The sequence below is a fragment of the Ischnura elegans genome, chromosome 7, assembly GCF_921293095.1.
Source record: "Ischnura elegans chromosome 7, ioIscEleg1.1, whole genome shotgun sequence".
NCBI lineage: Eukaryota > Metazoa > Arthropoda > Insecta > Odonata > Coenagrionidae > Ischnura > Ischnura elegans.
Window position 1 is genome coordinate 32,329,301 of NC_060252.1, and position 19,252 is coordinate 32,348,552.

General features: G+C 37.7%; 1 protein-coding gene and 1 long non-coding RNA gene across 2 annotated transcripts; both read right to left on the minus strand.

Annotated features, from left to right (window-relative positions):
* Positions 1–2,433: 2,433 nt before the first annotated feature.
* Positions 2,434–18,277, minus strand: LOC124162109. Its single transcript, XR_006865485.1, has 3 exons — positions 18,125–18,277; positions 3,491–3,648; positions 2,434–3,142 (listed from the first exon to the last, which is right to left on the minus strand). It is a non-coding gene; the product is annotated as an uncharacterized LOC124162109 (long non-coding RNA).
* On the minus strand, positions 15,716–17,160 carry LOC124162108 (actin-related protein 2/3 complex subunit 4). Its single transcript, XM_046538501.1, has one exon. It carries the CDS (start codon positions 16,941–16,943, stop codon positions 16,437–16,439), a length of 507 nt encoding a protein of 168 aa, XP_046394457.1. The 5' UTR covers positions 16,944–17,160; the 3' UTR covers positions 15,716–16,436.
* Positions 18,278–19,252: the final 975 nt, after the last annotated feature.

Below are 19,252 nucleotides of genomic sequence, written 5' to 3' on the forward strand. Positions count from 1 at the left end.
GATTTGTGAATTGGAGTGACGTTAGCAAATTTAAATTGCTGTGGAAAAACTCCGAGAGAAAAACAACGGTTAAATATTATGGATAAGGGTAGTGCGAGGGAGGAAGCACAGTTTCTTATGAGAATAGGGCTGAGACCGTCAGGACCAGGGGAACGATGGGGGGAAATCTTGCAAAGATAAGAGTAGACTTCCCGAGGGTCGGTTTGAATTTGGGATAGGCAGTGATTGGTATTTGGAGTAAGTGCATGATCATGGGTTAGAGGGTAACTAGAAGGAGTTTTAAGGCATTCAGAAAAGAATCTAAGAAATAGATTAGATCTCTCTGAATCTACTGCACTGAGGTCATTGTATGAAATGGAATTCGGAATGCGAGGCCGGTTACGACGACGATTGACAAAGGACCAGAATTTCTTGGGATTGGATGCAACGGATGAGCAGTGGGTTTGGGCATATTCTTCATAATCTCGACGGATCAGGGTTTTTGAATAACGGCGTAGGTCAGAAAAGGAACGGCGAGTGTGAGTATTGGGAAAGGACTTAAAAAGGTACCAGGCACGGTTCTTGTTTTTTAAAATGTGGATTGTTTCAGTCAAATGCCTCCTCTCTTTTATCCTCCCCTTTTCTCAGCGTCCACGTTTCCACACCGTACAACACTACATTCTAAATACTCCTCCTTACTTTAACTGTTACATAACTTCCCTCTCATCAGCTCTTTCCTCTTCATTATAGCCTCCCCATTAACTAACGTGATTTCTTCCTAATGTACTTGCTGCTGTGTGTGTTTTCCTCCTAAGAGCTGCCCAAATAGCTGAACTGCTCCACCTGCTCTAGCTTATGACCACCTCCTTAAATATTGAGCCTCACGTACCAAGCTCGCTATGCTGTACAGAGTAAAAAAATCTGGTTTATTTCCAAGGTCATATGGGCTTAAAGCACTAAAAGTAAATGGTGTAATTTGAACAAATAACTGTGTTCCAGGTTGTGACTCAAACAAATTATAAAAGATTACCTTTCCCTATAAATCCTGCATATAGCTTCAATAAAATTAAATATTTCAATATATCAACATTATAATATCACTAAGAATTCTGCATATCTAACTTATCACTAACTTAAATTATTGTTAATTAAGTGAAAAATATTAGAGAATATTTCCAAAAGCATTCATCCAGTAGCAATGGAATTTTTCAAAGGTTCCTCTAATGACCTGCAATGTTTAGGGTGTGAGCCAATTTTGATATGATATTTGATTCTTCTAATTGATATCACTTGGTGCCCCCGGTATATTCACCATATGCAACCCTCAGTACATTAGATTTTTTCCTTTAATTCTAGGTACATACTAATCCATCTAATCGCCGGAAAATTGTCATAAAAATAAAGTTTGATTTTTTTAATAACATTTTCTCACATAATGAATGCATTTTAGCCCAAAAATATCTTCATACTACCATAGAGTAAGTAAGAATATACATACTCGATGATACTACCCACAAACATCAATGGAAATTTTGTAGATATTAAACTTGGAAGCAAAACATTTGCCTTACCTTGATTTAATTAATAAAATCATATAGGTATGTGATTATGATATGGAAGGGAAATTTTTTTCAGATATTGAAATATGCTCACACTGAATAGATGAGAAATAAATCACCCTATTAATAACCCTAACCAAGCTGTCAATCTTCCACAGTGTACAAGCATTTTGTGCTATGAATCGAATACATGAATGGTACTCATATTTAATATTTTACGAAGATTTAAAGCATTAAAAATGATATATAATTGTGTTTTGGTAAGGTAGATATTAATTAGTTACATTTTCAGTCGTTTTATTTTAAAATATGGATTCTGGTTTTATTTTATTAGTTAACTCCTATCACAACTATGTAGCTTTCTTCTCAACTGCCTATCCCTTATAGAGATAATTGTTTCTATGCATACATTTTATTTATTGGTTATTACCTACATTTTTTATTTGTATTATGTGATAAGACAAATCTGGAGTCAATGTTGGCTTTATGGCAAAATTAGCCAACAACTGGAGCCTGATCTCTACAATGGGACATAAGCTGCAAGATGAATGGGATGTCATTCCACAATGGACATAAGCTATCGTCTTAAAGAAGTAATGGGGATGGTTAAGTTCACCCTTACGGCTTACAGCTAACATCTAACCAATCAAAGCATGTCTTGGGCACCACTGGTGTAAGTGCAGTGTCTCACCAACACATAATTGGTCTGTATTTAATTAAATTGACCACAGCCATGTACTAAACAAATTAAAACTACAGGAAAGATATAGAGTGCTGTACTGTAAATTATTTGATTAAGTAATTCTTACACCTTACAACCTATTGTAGCCCAGGAATTAATTGATAAATTTTGAGTACCTATCCTAGTGTTATAAAGTTAAACGACTTAAGTGAGCTTGCAGTCAATTTTGCACTTGTATTCAAATCTAGTTTACATCTAGCCATGATATACAATGAATGAGAAACAATGACAAACTAGAGTCAAATAAATACAAATTATTGAGAAGAAGCAAGTGAAACTACCTACAAAAGAGGTAAGTGAAATATCTTACAGTAACATTTGCGTCCAATATTGCCTGATTAAAAATTATACCATTAATGAAATTCATTTCCTTTGAAAACATAACCCTTATGATTTCTATACATATTTTCTGAGTTTTCACTGAAAGGTTACCAATGCTCCTTCAAAAGGGCATTTAAATTATTGTTTTTGATTGAATGACAAAAAACAAATGTGCAAATTAACCCATGGATAAATAATGAATTATGTACAGTGCTAGAAAAAATATCGTTCCATTGTACATTGCATTGATGTCGGATATTCTCAACACATATCTCCGAAAAAAATTTGAGATAGATGGATCCATGGTGTAACCAAATTTTTCTTCATAAAATCATTCCATGAGACCATGATAGACATTGTTTGAATGCCTCATCATAAATGCTTTCTCTATTAATAAAGGCATATCATATGCTTGTTCAGGTATTCTAAAAATCAAATATGTACTTTTCTCTCGCATTCTCCACAAATTCTTGTTGGTCATCATGGACTGCCTTAACCAGATTGGCATGAAAGAAATTTTCACCACATATTTCACTGGTACCTAATGCAAGAAATCATTTCATTATTTCTTGAGTTTTTACAAAACAGAATTTTTATAATTTTAAATCTTATTAAGAGATAGCTTTTGGAAGTAGCAGTGGTTTCATAATCTTCCATTGATTGTTATGCACATGGGTTGTACATGAGTTGGGACATTTATTGAAAACATCAGAACTGCAGCAAAGTAACCAAAACTCAACATCCTATTTCACCCAACATTCAGAAAGAATGGAAAAAGGACAACAGTAGAGTCTCCTAGATAACAGTGGAAAAATCAACTCTCCAGAAAACAGTATTCATGAGACCAAAGGACTTCCATCCTAGAGTTATAGGGTAAAAAGGTACTTACCACATTTTTAGCAGCTGAGACCCTCTTTGTAATTTGTTTTTCAGGATCTTCAAACAACATCAGGCTGAAAGTTTTGGTATCTCAGTCCACCAATCAATTGGAAAAAAATTTAAAGCACCAGAGCAAAGGAGTTTCGAGTGTAGGATTGATGTTCCAGCCTGATGTGAAGCATGTAATGGATAAAGGGAAGGAAACCATCAATTAGGTACATATATAGTGGTCAATGAACTCAGGGTGCCAATCAGCAAAAATTAATTCAATTGTGACACTTCAGGAAGTTGGTAATGAAGATACAAGACAGTCAGAGGAGAAGGGTGAAGAGAAACTTTGCATCATCGCAATGTTTCCTCTCTCAACAAGAAACAATAAGACGTCTGCTATTTAGTCTCTCAATGACTGACTGCAACACTCTCAACCAAATAAACACATAATAACATACAATAAAAATATACAGATCCATTTTGAAACATTTACCCCATCCAGGATCCAAAAATTCACAAGTTAGCCATTGTTTAATAGGTGATAGCAAAAATGACTGACTGTTAGCAATTCAAATACATGGACCACAATAACCGTAGGAATGGAAGTAATTAATGCATAACATTTTACTTCACGAGTACTACATACATACAACCCAGATGGCATAGAATCCTCCGTATCTAATTCGAATGCATATAGTATCCATTGACTACCGCTCCGTCGCTTTTCGTCAATGGATACTATCTGCATACGAATTAGATACGGAGGATTCTGTGCCGTCTCGGAAGCTATTAAGAGGACACTTGTATGCAGAGGAATGCACTCAGATGAATGAAGCACTGCTTCAGTAACTAAAATTACTTGCAATTTCTACTGAAATTGTGGAACAAACACAATATGACTTGTTAGGAAATGCATGACCATAATCTATGCTTTCAATTCGCGCTCACTCTCTAAGGCTTTAACAACATCCAATAGAAAGTCAACAGAAACAGAGGCTAGGATACTCCACCCAGACCCTTGCGAGAGCATAAGATCCACTGACTTGCTTATATGCTCCCAAGGACACTCTCTTTACACCCTCAAACTTGATAGGTGGAAGGGACCCATGCAAAACGAATGGTCACGGAAGCATGCTTCAGTTGGGTAATCCTAAGACAGGAACGCAGTGGCGTAACTATGGAGAGATGTGGGGATAGATTTCCCAACAAAGCCTCAGAGAAATAAAAAAATATTTAAAACTATTGCTCAGTTTTGACATACAGTAACTGCATCTGCTTAAAGGTAAACTTTTAATGACAAAATGATGTGAATGTATTTCTAAACATGTCTTTTTTCCCGGACTCTCCTGGGGGAGGGGGTCACCACCCCAGGCCATCCCATCCCCCCCCCCAAAGCATATTCAGTGGAACCTCGTTAAAGCGAGTACGGGCTATAGCGACACCCCCGCTATTACGAGGAATAGCCGATGCACCGCCAATTTACCCTTTAATAAGCGTGTAAAAAAATTCGTTTTTACGAGACCCTATGGTGTAGGCTCTCGCCATAGCGAGGGTTTCACCGCCGGAAGACTTTCATCAAGACTCCTTAACCTCTGTATTTGCTAGCGATCTGTTAGAAATGAAGTTAATGGAGTGCTCAGTCTCAAATTTATGTGGTAAACTGTCGTTCGATAAATATAATGATTGACGAAACAGTGCTTTGCATGATTTTTATTCAGTGCGGCGCTTATAAATTGTTTGAATAGTTAGTCGTTATTTGAGTAAGGAAATTTAGTGATGCAAAAAACATCGCCTTTCGCCTGGATTTATGCTTACGTTTATCGGATAGATGTTTATCTGTCGCCGCACCACTCCTGTTCCTGTTTATCTGTTCGCAACAGGTATATTGGCTATTATTTGCTTTACCTCCGGTAAAGCGACAATTCGCTATAGCGAGTGTTTATTAGTGCACCGTGGGGTGTCGTTATATCGAGGTTGCACTGTTCCTAGTTACGCCACTGCAGGAACGTATGTCTCAAGTCTGCTCGTTTATTGTCAGTCTCAATCTATAGCTACTTGTGGGTTAAAGTATCACGTGCATCCCTTTGCAGCAAAAGTATCAGTAAGATTGTGACAAATTGTTGTGAATTAAGTCTTAATGCATGACTCAAGATTTATATCAGCCCTTTCCTTCTACAAGCTCATTTGGAGAAAAGAAGAGGACTATAAAACTTGGAGGGCCAATCCCTGAACTATACCTAACCTCTTTCGTTAATGTGATAACATAACTTGGCATTTTCAAGTGCAGTGATATCAAAAATATAGCTGGCTCACAGGTAATAGCATATCAAATGCTTTGTTTTGCTGGAACTGGTCACTGTTTGGGAAGGGCACAAATAGGAGCTAAACGAGATGGGGATTTTCTCATTTGGGGAATTTAACCAAATCAGTGGCAGGACATGAAACTACAGTAAGCCATCTGAGATCCTTGATATCGTTGGCATCATTTGCAGAGGTAAGAATAAGTGTTAACTTGGACCATTAGCATGAAATTTCTGTGCACAATCAAAAAGTACAGCTTAACTAAGACATACATAAGCATCTTATAATTTCACTGTGTTCTGAGGTAAGTTCTAATGTTTTCCCAATAAATTTAGTCAAAAATGGCTATTAAGGCTTCCAGCCGGGTTATCTCTCGACATTTGGCTAATAAAGACGTTTTGGATGGCAAGTTGATGAAGCAGGACAGCTTTTATACTGAGAGATACACGACGAGAGATAACCCAGGTAGAGGCCCAAATAGCCTTTTTTGATGGTGCAGTGTTTTCTTCAGAAGCAAGAATTAACTTTAAGAGGTCATGATGGAATAGAATCCGCAATAAATAAAAAAATTACATTGAACTCCTTAAATACCCTCCAATAGAAGCCCATTTAGAAATTGGAAAGCCCAATTGAGTTCAAAGACATCTCAAACAAAATATAAGAGATTTAATTGATGCGATTCCCATCTCCCTGCTGGACTTATTAAAAGTGAGGTGAAAAGTTCAAGTTTTGTGACTGTATTAGTGGATGTATGCACTGCTATATCCAATAAGGTGCCGATTCCAATAGTTCTTTGGTATGTTCGAGAGGCAAAGGTTATTAAAAGATATCTAGTGTTCTGTGATATTAGCACAGGCCATCGTCCTACTGTCGTAGCTGAGATTATCAGACAATATCTCTCTGGCATGAAGCGCAGTAAGGAATTAATAGCCCAAGGACGGAGCAGCAGTAATGTCAAGGGATGTAAATGGCTTTCAAGCCTTGATAGGAGTGATAAATCCTGAAGCACTCTACCTGCATTGTTATACACATATCCTCAAGAAATCTCAATGTTATCACAAAGCGTAAGTGCTGTAGTCTGAGGTTTCAGGCGAGATGGAGTGAAAACGTGACATAATGAAAATGAAAAAGCAGGAGCAATTTCCACAACTTTACATTTATTAATACTACGGGTTTCGCTTTTCAGCACCATCAGGTACCTGATGATGCTGAAAAGCGAAACCGGTAGTAATAATAAATGTAAAATTGTGGAAATTGCGCCTGCTTTTTCATTTTCATCATAGCGTAAGTGCTATTCCAGAGTGGAAAATCTTTTTAGCAGTCTCAGTGGACTGGCCATATTTTTCTCTCAATCACCTAAGGGAGTAAAATATTTGGACAGATATTTAAATTGCAGACTGCCAAATGTCTCTCCTACCAGTATTTTCCATTCAGGTTGGTAAACTCCTAATACTCTTTGCCCTACATCTTGATTTTATTTCATCCCGGGTGACAAATCAGCACCACTTAACTATGACGCATGAATTGAACATGTGGATCAATTATAGTTCATAGGAATTTGGCACAACTGCTTTCTCCTTTTTCTAATACTTAAAATCATGTCACAGCCTACACAGGTGGGGAAATATGGTATTACGCCGTGGATTTTCAACATATCATCTTCTCTTAGCGAGGTTACTCTCTCCTTTTCTACTCTGTTTTCCTTGGTTCCTACAGGATCTTTAGGGACATACATTTTACGAACTATTTCACCATAAGATCCTTCATGATCATATGACTTTGCAGTCCTGTTGAATAAAAATTCCTCCCTGTACTCGGTTACTCACAATGTTGCTGCATACCATTCCTAAGAGGTAGAGATCTTATTTTGCTGCAGTAGATATCTTTGTTGCTGCATTCCATTCCTAAAACGAATGGAGTGAGTTCCAATGCGGAAAGGACACGTGTGCAGGGTAACCAATCCTGCTCCCAACAGGGATTTTCTTGGTGGTCTACATGCAGGGGTAGTCTGGCCTGGTCAGCAATTGCAGAGGGCCCCAAACTAAGGGGGCCCCCACAATGCTCACATCTATCGTGCAGCATATATGAAAGGTGTTATAAAGCCGGTTTTACACAGGGCACGGAATTGCACAGGTTAGAGCTGCATTTATTTCTAAAATGGCATTGAATTGCTTGAATGCATGAACGAAATTAGAACAGGGGCTATTTTGCCGTCTCACATCCACACATTCTCGCATGTGTTCTAGCAATTCACCGCTTTACACGACGCAATTTTGATTGCGGCTTCACACGTACGTCAGATTGCACAATTCCATGTACCATGTAAAAAGGCCTTATATAAGAGAAACTCTGATTACTTAAACCAAAATTTTTTTACAAGTACATATAAAATTCTACGTTTTTATTAGTTGCTTTATATATTTACAGCATACTCAGTTTAAATACATAGATTACATAAAAAAATAGTGTCAGGTGATAAAAATAGGCGTCAGAAGATAAAAGAGAACCTGATGCTTTTTTTTTGGACGGTTATTCGAAAAGGTTATTTTAAATTTCAGTGCAGTTTCAAGGAACAAATTTTACTAAATAGATAATAGACCCATATATATTTTATAAGTTGTGAAATTCTCACTTATAATAGTATTTTTACTAAAGAAATTGATCTTGTTTGTTAACTTTTATTTAGTTATTAACCCTTTCCTGCCATCGCCTACTAAAGGAATATATTTTCATTCTACAAGTAGCATGAGAATATTTTAACCCTCTCCGTATGGAACTGTTTTTTGGAGGTGAGCTACCCTCTTATTATCGTTCCTCAGATTTGGGACCCAGCTTAACTGGGCACCCATCCCTTACCCTAACCACTGGACTAGACCCTCTACCCCTATCTTAGCACGAATCCACGGTCAACTTATTGCGTTACCAGTGTTTTTTTCAACCAAACATAGTATTTGACTTCCAATAATTTACTGCTGTAAAAGAATTACAAACATGTTAAATTTTATTTCATTTAAAAATTGCTTACGCACAGAACAAAATGAAGAATTCATTTCAAAGTACAAAAAAATTGTAGTATGCACAAAATAACATCATTGAAAAAACTATTGGCAATATAACCACCTCATAACGGATTCCTGCAGTGATGATGATCACAAATGAGTGTGAGGGTCGGGCTTAATTGCCGAGGAGTGGCCTTAAGAACTTGCTAAGCTGGGTCTCAGATCGGGCCTGAATGTATCAGACAATTGCTACCTCAGCGGTCACTTCTCTTCCCTCGCGTCCGCCAGCGCCCCGACGTCCGGTCGTTTGCATTGAAAAATCCACGACAGCTATACCCAACGTCGGGTCTTATACGAATGAAAATGCCCATCGGCTCCACCCGACATCTGGCATGAAAGGGTTATGAGCCATAATAGTGTCAAAATCCAATTCCAGACATGCAATTTCCTTAAATTTTCTGGGGATGGATCTCCCAGGAAGAATAGGCACAATATGAGCCCCAGCCAAGGGCTCCCCAGACCATCCCTGACTACATGCATGATTTTCCCCCTCCCCTCCCTACTCAGACAAACAGGTAAGGTAAGTTATTGAATAACTTGGAATTTTTTTCATCTTCAGATTCATGGATAGATTTGAACTTTTCAAATATTTGAACATCCATTTGCAGCATATGTGATTTCTTTTGAACACATTATGTTATGCTTTGTGAATAAATGCTTGCACCTGGCGCTACTAAGATTATGAAATGATTTGTACCGATATTTAATGAGTTTTTTTCTGATTTTCTACGCAATTTAAAAAAGAGCAAGCAAATGGTTACCAGTAGAGTTCCGCCTGGGCAATCAATAATGAAGAAAATGCTAGTTGAAATGCACGTTGCATACCGAACACTGCATAAATTTTCAATCAAATTCTGGAGTGGCAGGAAATTCAAGTTGAAAAATTGTTTTCCCACAATGTTTGCATTTTTAAACTGGTTTTATGAAATATCTGGAGGGGATGATAGGGAGATGCGATGGAAAACGTCATTTTCTCTATCTCCTAGCCACAATAAAACCACTGATATGACAAGGGAAATATAGTCATCAGGCAACAATAACAAACAAATAGATGATAGATTTGCCAAAGGTGACTGAAAGAGAGAAATCAAGGAGCATTGTGCAATGTGAATATTTAAATTCAGGCATTACATATACACAGGTTCTCACATTTAGGAGACATTATTATTTTCTGCCACTCTTAAGGGCTTCTATAACTATAGTTAAGCAGAAACTGTTCCCATTCACAGCAAATGCAGTCTATCATTTCTGTCATTCCCAGCACAAAATTTCCAGCATGGAGAAATTTGGAAATGTTGTGATTAAATGATGGATAATGCTCTGATGCCAACTTCAAGATTTTGCATAAGTAATATAAGTGATAAGGTGAGTAGAAGCGAAGAATCTGAAGATGGTCAGCCACAACAAAACAATTAAGTCTTCATTAAATCTGGTCGTGTTACATCATTTCTCACAAAGCTATTTTGCTAGTTTTTTTAAGTAACATTGCTGTACTAGAGCTCTGACACATACAAACTCGGCCCTGCATCATTGTTTATGCTAGAAGTATAATACTATGTATTCCTGGCATCTTTTGAGCCATGGAAAGGTGTTCATGAACTCAAAATTAGGAAGCTCGACATCTGCCCTTTTAATACTCCAAAAAACCTATAAATATTCTTGTAAAAGTTCCACCCTTCTCAACTCTGAAGTTCTTGGACCTCATTGAGTTTTATTTCATCATATCCAATGGTAATCAAGAAAGAAAGCTATCAATTTAAACCATTTTTGCCACCCAGAACCATCAATCAGTTCACTAAAGCATAGACAAACCTTAAAATCTTCCCATTAGGTAGTAATAGCGGAAGATCTGGTTTACTATACTACCCATAACTTTTAAAATTCATTCATCATTTTAACCAACTATCACAATGAAAATTAAAGCATACTTGATTAAAAATGTTCTTTTTTGGATAATGGGTCATTCCAAATCAACTCAATGCAAAAAATGAATTGATTTGTGAAAATTACATCACTCCTCAATAATAAATCTCGAAGACTTTCAACTGTGGTAATAATTAATAATAATTCTTTATTAATTCCAGGACATGTTGTCAACATGTACAGAGCAAGTCCAGTAGGTAAACAAAACAAACATAGACAATAAAAGTAAAAATTAGATATTCAGATGCAATGACTGCTACGGGCCTACAGACAGTGTTACCCAGATGTTAACCGAATTAGGCTGGGAGTCGTTGGAGACTCGGAGGCTGCACACTAGGCTTAGATTGCTTGAACAATTGAGAATGGATATATATAAGAGCAACACAGAGAGCATAATATTAGAGCCACACTATATTTCCAGGTACGATAGAAGCGATAAATTAAGAGAGATGTTTTGCCGAACGGATAGATATGGGAATTCGTTTTTCCCTCGAACCATAAAGGACTTTAATAGACGCTAGTCCCAACCTCGTTAGATCACTTCATTTTTTATTTTTTAAGTTGTAAACAGCTGGTGTTCTAACACCCCCTGCCACACGCCTTTTAGGCGGCTTGTGGGGTATTATGTAGTTGTAGATGAATGACATAAATCCATTAACAGAATAGCAAGAACTGTTCACCAGATGCCAGTAAACTTACATGTAGAACATATTTCCCTTAATTCTTTAGGTAATGCATTGAAAAATCTCACACCAGCATAAACAGGGTTTTTACTATACATGGTGAGATTATGGGAGACACTTATTGTTGTATATCTATTTTCATTTATGTTGCTAGGTATCTCTGGTAACTTGCCTATTGGCAACTGTTTTGTTCCTGATTTACTACACTTATATATTTAGTTAATGAGTCACTGTCACTGGGTATTTTTCCAGAGATATGATATGCTCTGTAAATAACAATTTGGTTTCATGAAAAATAGGTCAACCGAAATTTATTTCTAAGTCAAGCTAAGTTCATTCATAATGTTATTAGTGAACTTGGCAAACACATTAAATAGTTCGAAACAAATAGAAATAGTTCGTAAAATGATCCATGGCAGGTGTGCATGCTATCCTCGGCAGCTGCCCACCAATACATCCACGCAATTACAGAAGAAGAAGAATGCTGAGGAAGACATGAACCAATATTCTCATGGGAATGTGCCCCAAGAGTCACCATCAAATCATGTTTCAACTTGGTAGTGTGATAGACATTGAACTTTAAAGAGAAATATATTTTTGGCCAAGCATTCATTGGGCCCTATACTCTGTTCATTTTATCTCTGCGGGTGAGCTGGTGTGGCCAAAGCAAGTGGAGATGAGGGGAGGGAAATTTTCTCGACGTGTGACTTTGCCTTTACCAATCAGCAAACAGTAGGCATGGCCTCAGTGAGTCACTCTCAGACCTCCGCCGACTTCGACGAAGTTCCTCATTTGTGACAAGAGTGAACATCATGAATCTGCTCGTGGAGCAGTGTTGCCAAATCTCACGTGTTCTCCTTGTAAGAATGCCTTCCACCAAAGGTGCCTCAATCAGCGTGATAGCTGACAATGTCATGGGCTTCTGTGAAAGGATTATACCCAATGCCTTCCAAATGAGTAGGTATATTGCCTTAGGCACCGGGGCCTGTGGCCACCTATGTCTCACACGTTTTCAGTGACAAAGTAGGGCGGCTATGTTACATTTGGCAACGTTATATTTGCTCCTCCTCTCCCTCTCTTGGTAATAACCCTCCCCTATCAGCCAAGCCATCCGAGAAAGTCCGGGCTATCACGGAAGCTCACCCGCAGACGTAAAGTGAATAGATTATAGATTTCAATATGCAACTGTGGCTGGTAAATTTGCCTGTATTTATGCAACCCACTGTACAAAAATACAGGCTCTACACCTCTCTTCTGATCTTCATTAAAGTCAAGCAATTTAGTGGAGAATCTCCAAATGTAAATCAAAATGATTGCCCTACACATGGTAGTGCCACCAGTTTTGTTTAATGCACAACATTATTATATATATACATATGTTAGACCACACAGTCTTCATCAGGTGCAAGACTAATTTTTAACTTAGTCACATGCACAAAGTTACTTGTTAAATTCATCGCTTTGGAAAACATTTGTTGCAGAACAGCAATTAACTTAAGTAGCATTTCTCTCTTTTTGACAGTGGTTTAGTAAGCATAAATTCCTTCTCCTAAGCCACAATGTGGACCTGAGTCACCTATCCAAGTCTGGAATTTGCCTTGGAAGAATATGGCTAGTTGGTGTAAGTGTTAGTATACCTGGCTGGTAATCAGGAGATTCTCTTTCGAATCTAAGCTAACCTGGTTCAGCTAAAGTAAGCCAAATGATTTTTTCAGGGAGAATTTCACCCAAGGTGTAAATTTGCACCCATGCTCAGGACTGCGTACTAAGTTACTTTTTATATGTCATGCTTAGAAAAACGCCTGTCACGAAATAGTGACTAAGTTGGGTTTTCCCCTTGGACTGTGAGTTAGTGAGCACATCCCGTGCACATGGCTGCATACTATGACCAATCCGGTGTCCGCTCCTGGACTGACAGCGCCAGCGGCCGAAATATGAACAAAAAAAAAGGAGCAGAAGCAGCGACAGGGAGGACGGACGGCACAGACTGGAGGAAGGTGCAAGCGGGAGCAATGCAAGGACGAAGGAGAGGCTTCTTCGTGGGAGTCGGGCACCTGAATACCTCCCGGGATTCTATTTTTCCTGTTGTTCAAGCTTACAAGTCTTGTTGATCGTATCTAGTACAGGCTTTAATATAACTAGATTTGAAAAGTAAAGTCTGTTTCATTTCGTTATTTTTCTCACCAACGACCGCAGGCAACCCACGAACCAAACCCAAGAGCGAGAGAGGAGTCTGGTTGCAATACGAAGTTGCATGTTACATGAAGTGCTTTGAACGTACAACTACACAAAATATTTCAGCACCACTATTAGCTCCCACCCCATCAAGAAGTTCCTCATTTGTGACACATTGTTAATGGGTTCACAACTTGGAAGAGGTTGGATCGCCTTTGAGGAAAAACCTAACAGGAGTACACTGCCCATACAGACTGCAGACAACATGCGTGAACACAGTTATGCAATGTTTGTACCCATGTTAGTCCCTCATGATGACCTTTCACATCCAAACCATGGTCAGTGAAATAATTTGCAAGCAATTACGATGTCATGGCTCTTCATTTACAAATTCCACCAAGTCATGCTGGATACTATATACATAGCATCACATATCTCGCAGACATTATGATCACATACCGATGCAGACTTCTCAGAAAGGTAACCGAGTAGCCATAGATATGCTTGGAAAAATATTCATCTGTCTCAATTTGCCTGTTATTCTTTTCATTTTTCCAGGCACATACGTGACCACTCACCCAGTCAGCAGACAAGCATTACCCATTCAGCCACCATGCTCCACCTAATTTGTATGAAGTGGGGTTTGAACCCACAGTCTCTTAAGAGGACCAGAAGAGGGGAACCTATGAAAAGATATAAGGGAGGAAAGGGACAATAACTGCAGTATTATGTAAGGACAGTACTCCAGAATAATGACTTCAATGACTATAAATGATTCCACAGGATTTTCATTTGGCAATCCTTATGATCAGAAGAGATTTTCAATTGTAAGGGATAAATCTCGGCACAGGCTACACCGGTGCAGACATCAAAAATATTAAAGCAGCAAATTATGACAAACACTACAAATACATCACATACTGCAGACCTGTGAATAAACACCATCATTGCTACATTTTAATAGATTATGTACTACAAAATCATAATCATTTCAAGACTTAGGCTAAGTCTTACGGTATAAAAAACCCGGGACCTAAATTGTAGACTATAGATTGACAGAACCTACAAACCATACCAGTGGTTCCAACCATAGTTGTTTACAAATCAATGAGTATTGCATAGTCTCAGCAATGACACTTGAGCCCCGCATTTATGGTTTGTGATGAATAATAGTTCCTGATGCACAAATCAACTTTGTTTTCCCCCTTCCAAGTAATCCTATTTCTTCTTCTTCAAGGCTACCAATCACCTACCTCAGTATATCTCCAAAGCTGTTGGTCTTGCATTAAGAAAATGGTTTAATATCTCTACTTCTCATTGAAAGTGGTGCTGTGCTCCTTGGTGTACCTATTTCACCCTAATCTAATTAGAAAGTTGGAAGAAATAGGTAGAAAGGAAATAGAACGACCCACTGCCACTCCAATCTTGCACCCTCCTCCCATTATCTGTTTCTCACAACCAAGCAGATAATCCCTAGTCCCCAACGAAACCCACTTATGAACTCACACAAATCAAATTTCCTTTCTGCGCTACTTCTAAATGTCTCAGTCTTTTTGGGATTAACCCTTGAGTGAGATGAATTGATCTCATACTTATTTCTTTTAATTGTCTGACTAGGTGCGGAAGTCTTCTTCAGGGTCGGTGCCTCCCTGAATTGAATGAGTATATGAGTATGTAATTCCTGGGATTTCCTAGGAATACATTGGCTATTTGGACACACTTGTATTCTGTTTTACATGGATTTCCATTAATCATCGTCACCTGCACTTGAAAAGAATCTTGCTTTCGACAGGGTGTAATGTTGAGAAATATACTATTTGAAAAGCAATACCACACCACATATAATTAGCAGACATTTAAAGTATCACAGACTTGGAGATGATTTGCTCCATCAACTAAATGTTGTGCTCATAGACAAACTGCAACCAATACGTCCTGAGAGTCCTATGGGACAGGAGAAACCTGCCCTAACAATATTTACTGAAAACTCACCTTTTTCAACGTGAAAAATAACATAGAGCCATAGTTCTTAAATGCAAATAGTGTGTGGATAATTTCGGACGATTGCATACATCCAGTCAACAACTCAAGCAACAGAATGACTATTTTAGGATTTTTCCTAAGGAAATTTATTGTCCCTTATATTGGCAATCACAAAGTCATAATTACAAAATGATTAAGTTTTATTAATCGCCTCACACTAAAAAAAACTACACTGGAATGAAAAGTTACTTTTGGCACTCGATTAGATTGAATTTTCAGATAAATTAGCATATTTCGATACCACTAAGCGCTTACTGTCCGGTGGAAGATGGCACATGTCTCTAATAGTACAGGTTCTGGATTAGAAACTGATACTTTCGGTTTCTGATTTTTCTGACAAATAGCGCCACTATACAAGTAAATTAGGTACACTTTTCTATTAACTTACAACTGCAATTCACCAAATTTTTAAACGAAGACGTTCAAAAGATAAAGGCTGAAGCCGTACCACATAGGGATGTGACCCTCACATATAACTCTTGAGCCGTAGGGCGTCAATAAACCAATGAAAAGAATTTAAATCTGTGCAAATATTTGAGTCAATGGATCAACTGCAGGTGATAAAATAACACGAAAAATAAATACCATACCATCAATGAATTAAGGCACATTCGAGGGTTAAAGATAAAACACCACCAATATGCATTACAACAAATTCGTTTAAATAATCAAGCTCAGAGAATGTCGAACCGACGTGTTGTGAATATATAGATGAAAATATTTGATAAACATTCGTTCTAATTAACAAAATTATTGCCTTGCAATGCACACATACAGTAGTTCAGAATCTCTTCAAAAATTCTTCTGAGCATATTCTTGCCCGGGCGTTCACAGCCAGTTTCATCTCACTTATTTCCTTGTCTATCTCTTCCATAAAATTAATGACAAAGTCGACCAATTTGTGCTTGTACATCTGTTCAACATGAAAATTTGTGATCAGAAAGCTGATATCGTACCCTTCCACAGGTTTACGACGAAGAATAATGAAATTCTCAGCACGCATCATCATGAATCTCATGAACTTGTGGCACAGAATACGCTCGATTTCATCGGCTTGCTTCACAGCGATACTCACACGAACTGAGTTTATTGATGACTCAATGAGCACCTTCTCTTTTTCATTCCTACTGACTACTATTGGCGTCAGAAGTAATTCTTTACTGGACATCACCTCCACTTCAGGCTTGTTGTGTCTTTCAACAACTTGTGACGAAAAATTATCCAAACACATAGCAGCCGTCAAAGAATGTCTCACAGCAGTCAGGTAAGGACGAAGAGTCGCAGCCATAATAAAAGTTTCAACCGCAAACAGACGATACAAGTCACTTAACGGTTACGAAAGTTGATGCCCTTAAAACTCCACCGCTAATAATTAACGAAGCACTCAAAAGCAGGTTCCTCTCCAAGGAAAATAATACAGACAATACGAAGATAACACCGATATCCCGAAAGAACCACAGGATGCCGAATGACTATTACCCCACAATTTCTTCACAATGGTACCAACTACAAAATACAAAATTTCATTGACTCAGGAAGGTTAGAGCCAGTTACCCCTCTGATACCGGGAGTATCTGGCCGTGATTCCTGAAATCGTAATTACAGTTTTAAATGGGTAATTCAGAATGTAAATTATTTGCTGAAGTCACTTAAGTTCGTGAACATATATTCCGTTAAACGATGATGTTGGCAAACTTGTCGGGAAACCCACCCAAGAGCTTTTGGCCAACACCCATCCCAAGTAGCGGAAAGATTTGAACTTGGAAACATGTATTTAATTGCGTAGCATAGTCCATTAGTAGTTTAATAGTGATTATGGAGTATATAAGACTAAAAAATTGTTCAAATTTACCATTGGAATCAACTGTTAAAGAAATAGGTTTCAAAATTATGTGGAAAGAGATGTGGAGATACTGCGAGTCAGGCAATACACATGAAATTTAAAAATTGAAGGTATACCCTCGCTAAAGGCCAAATTTAAATTGATCGATTAGAAGTATTGACAAATTGAAAATTTTCACATGAGGACTTAAAAATAGTATATGTGACTTTGAAGAGGAGAGCGCCAACTCAATCTTAGGAACGTCAACTATAACTGAGAATTTTAAAATAACTCAAAGGACTTATTAAAAACACAACGTACGATTTCCTAATGAATCGTATAGCACGTTGAATATTAGAGTATTTATTTTACTTGAGCGCTCGCTCATATAATATACCTATAATAGGTAATCTTCTTCCATGGTTATATCGGTTATAATCTTTGTCGTATCTTGACAGCTTCGATTGTCATTGTCTGAGCAGTGTTTTAAGGGAGAAGATATAATTTCTAAACGATACCATCACAAATTCTAACATTTGTATGCCTAATACAGATAATATATTGCACTTGATTTGGCTCTCTTGATATAATGGCTTTGGAGGTGCATTGAATTTGTAATAACTGATATTATTATCATAATCACTTACTTCGCATGTCATAACGTTGCAGTAACTTCTTTAAGGCAGGATACCTAATGCCGAAAATAAAAATCTTCAGTTAAAAATATAACCAGCAGCAGTTCACATGTGTTTAGTTCGTGATTCAAGTTTTGTATCTCGAGTGACAGCGGCGGGGGTTCGGCCGGGCACTCACGTGCAGCTAACAGCTACCGGCGATGCTTCCGTGATCCTTCGCATTGGAAAATGCATTTTGATAGGAATCATAGCTCATTATTTTTAATCTTGTAATTATTTCCATAATATAGCATGTAACTTCATTATTAAAGTAACATTTTCTTATATACAATTGACGCAGTACTCTGTTTCGCCGGGAGTTGGAGGCACTGTACAGCAAAGATTATATACTCTAGAAAGATGTGTATCTACGTGTTAAAAATGACGTAGCAAGTTTTGGTCGCCTACTGTAGCGCCATCCTACTTTTGCAGCGGCCAAAAAAGTAACTTCGGCTATGCTAGAGCGCGAAATTCAAATTGAATAGCCTTTTTCCCCGCCCCCCTTTCCTAGGGATTACCAATATTACTACTTATTAACAACTCGGGCCAATGACCCGTTATCATAGTTGATATCCATTACGGTTCGCTAGGGTGAAAACACAAAAAAAAATTATTGAGTAATACAAAGCACATTTATTAAGATTTCTTGCATATTACATTGTGATCACACTGCAGTAGCCTTTGACACAGAACAATAAAATGATGCAAAACAATTATACAAAAAGATGGGATTATATCCACAAATGTGAAGTAACAATCAAATGTGCAACAGAAAATTTTGAGACCTGCACCTCAACATTAATAATGAAATGAATCCCTAAGGGTGCTATTCGTAGATGGCACTTTAAGCTAAAGTATACATTAGGCTAAAGTCTGCTTTCTCTGTTTCATAAACACCACTTTAGAAGAAAAATGGCAGAATTGTCACTTTACCGTAAAGTGCCCAACCGAAGCTCACTTAGGGTAAAATATTCTTTACGGATGAATAAATATGGCTGCTTTTGAAGTTGAAATATGAATATATTTGGGTTACGGAAATTAATAGGAATTAATTCTTTGGTGAGACTCAGCAGAAGACAGGCATATTTCAAGAAATAACAA

Bases quoted from the DNA above. Each gene is read 5' to 3' on its own strand.
- LOC124162108 (XM_046538501.1), bottom strand. From the start codon at position 16,943: ATGGCTGCGACTCTTCGTCCTTACCTGACTGCTGTGAGACATTCTTTG.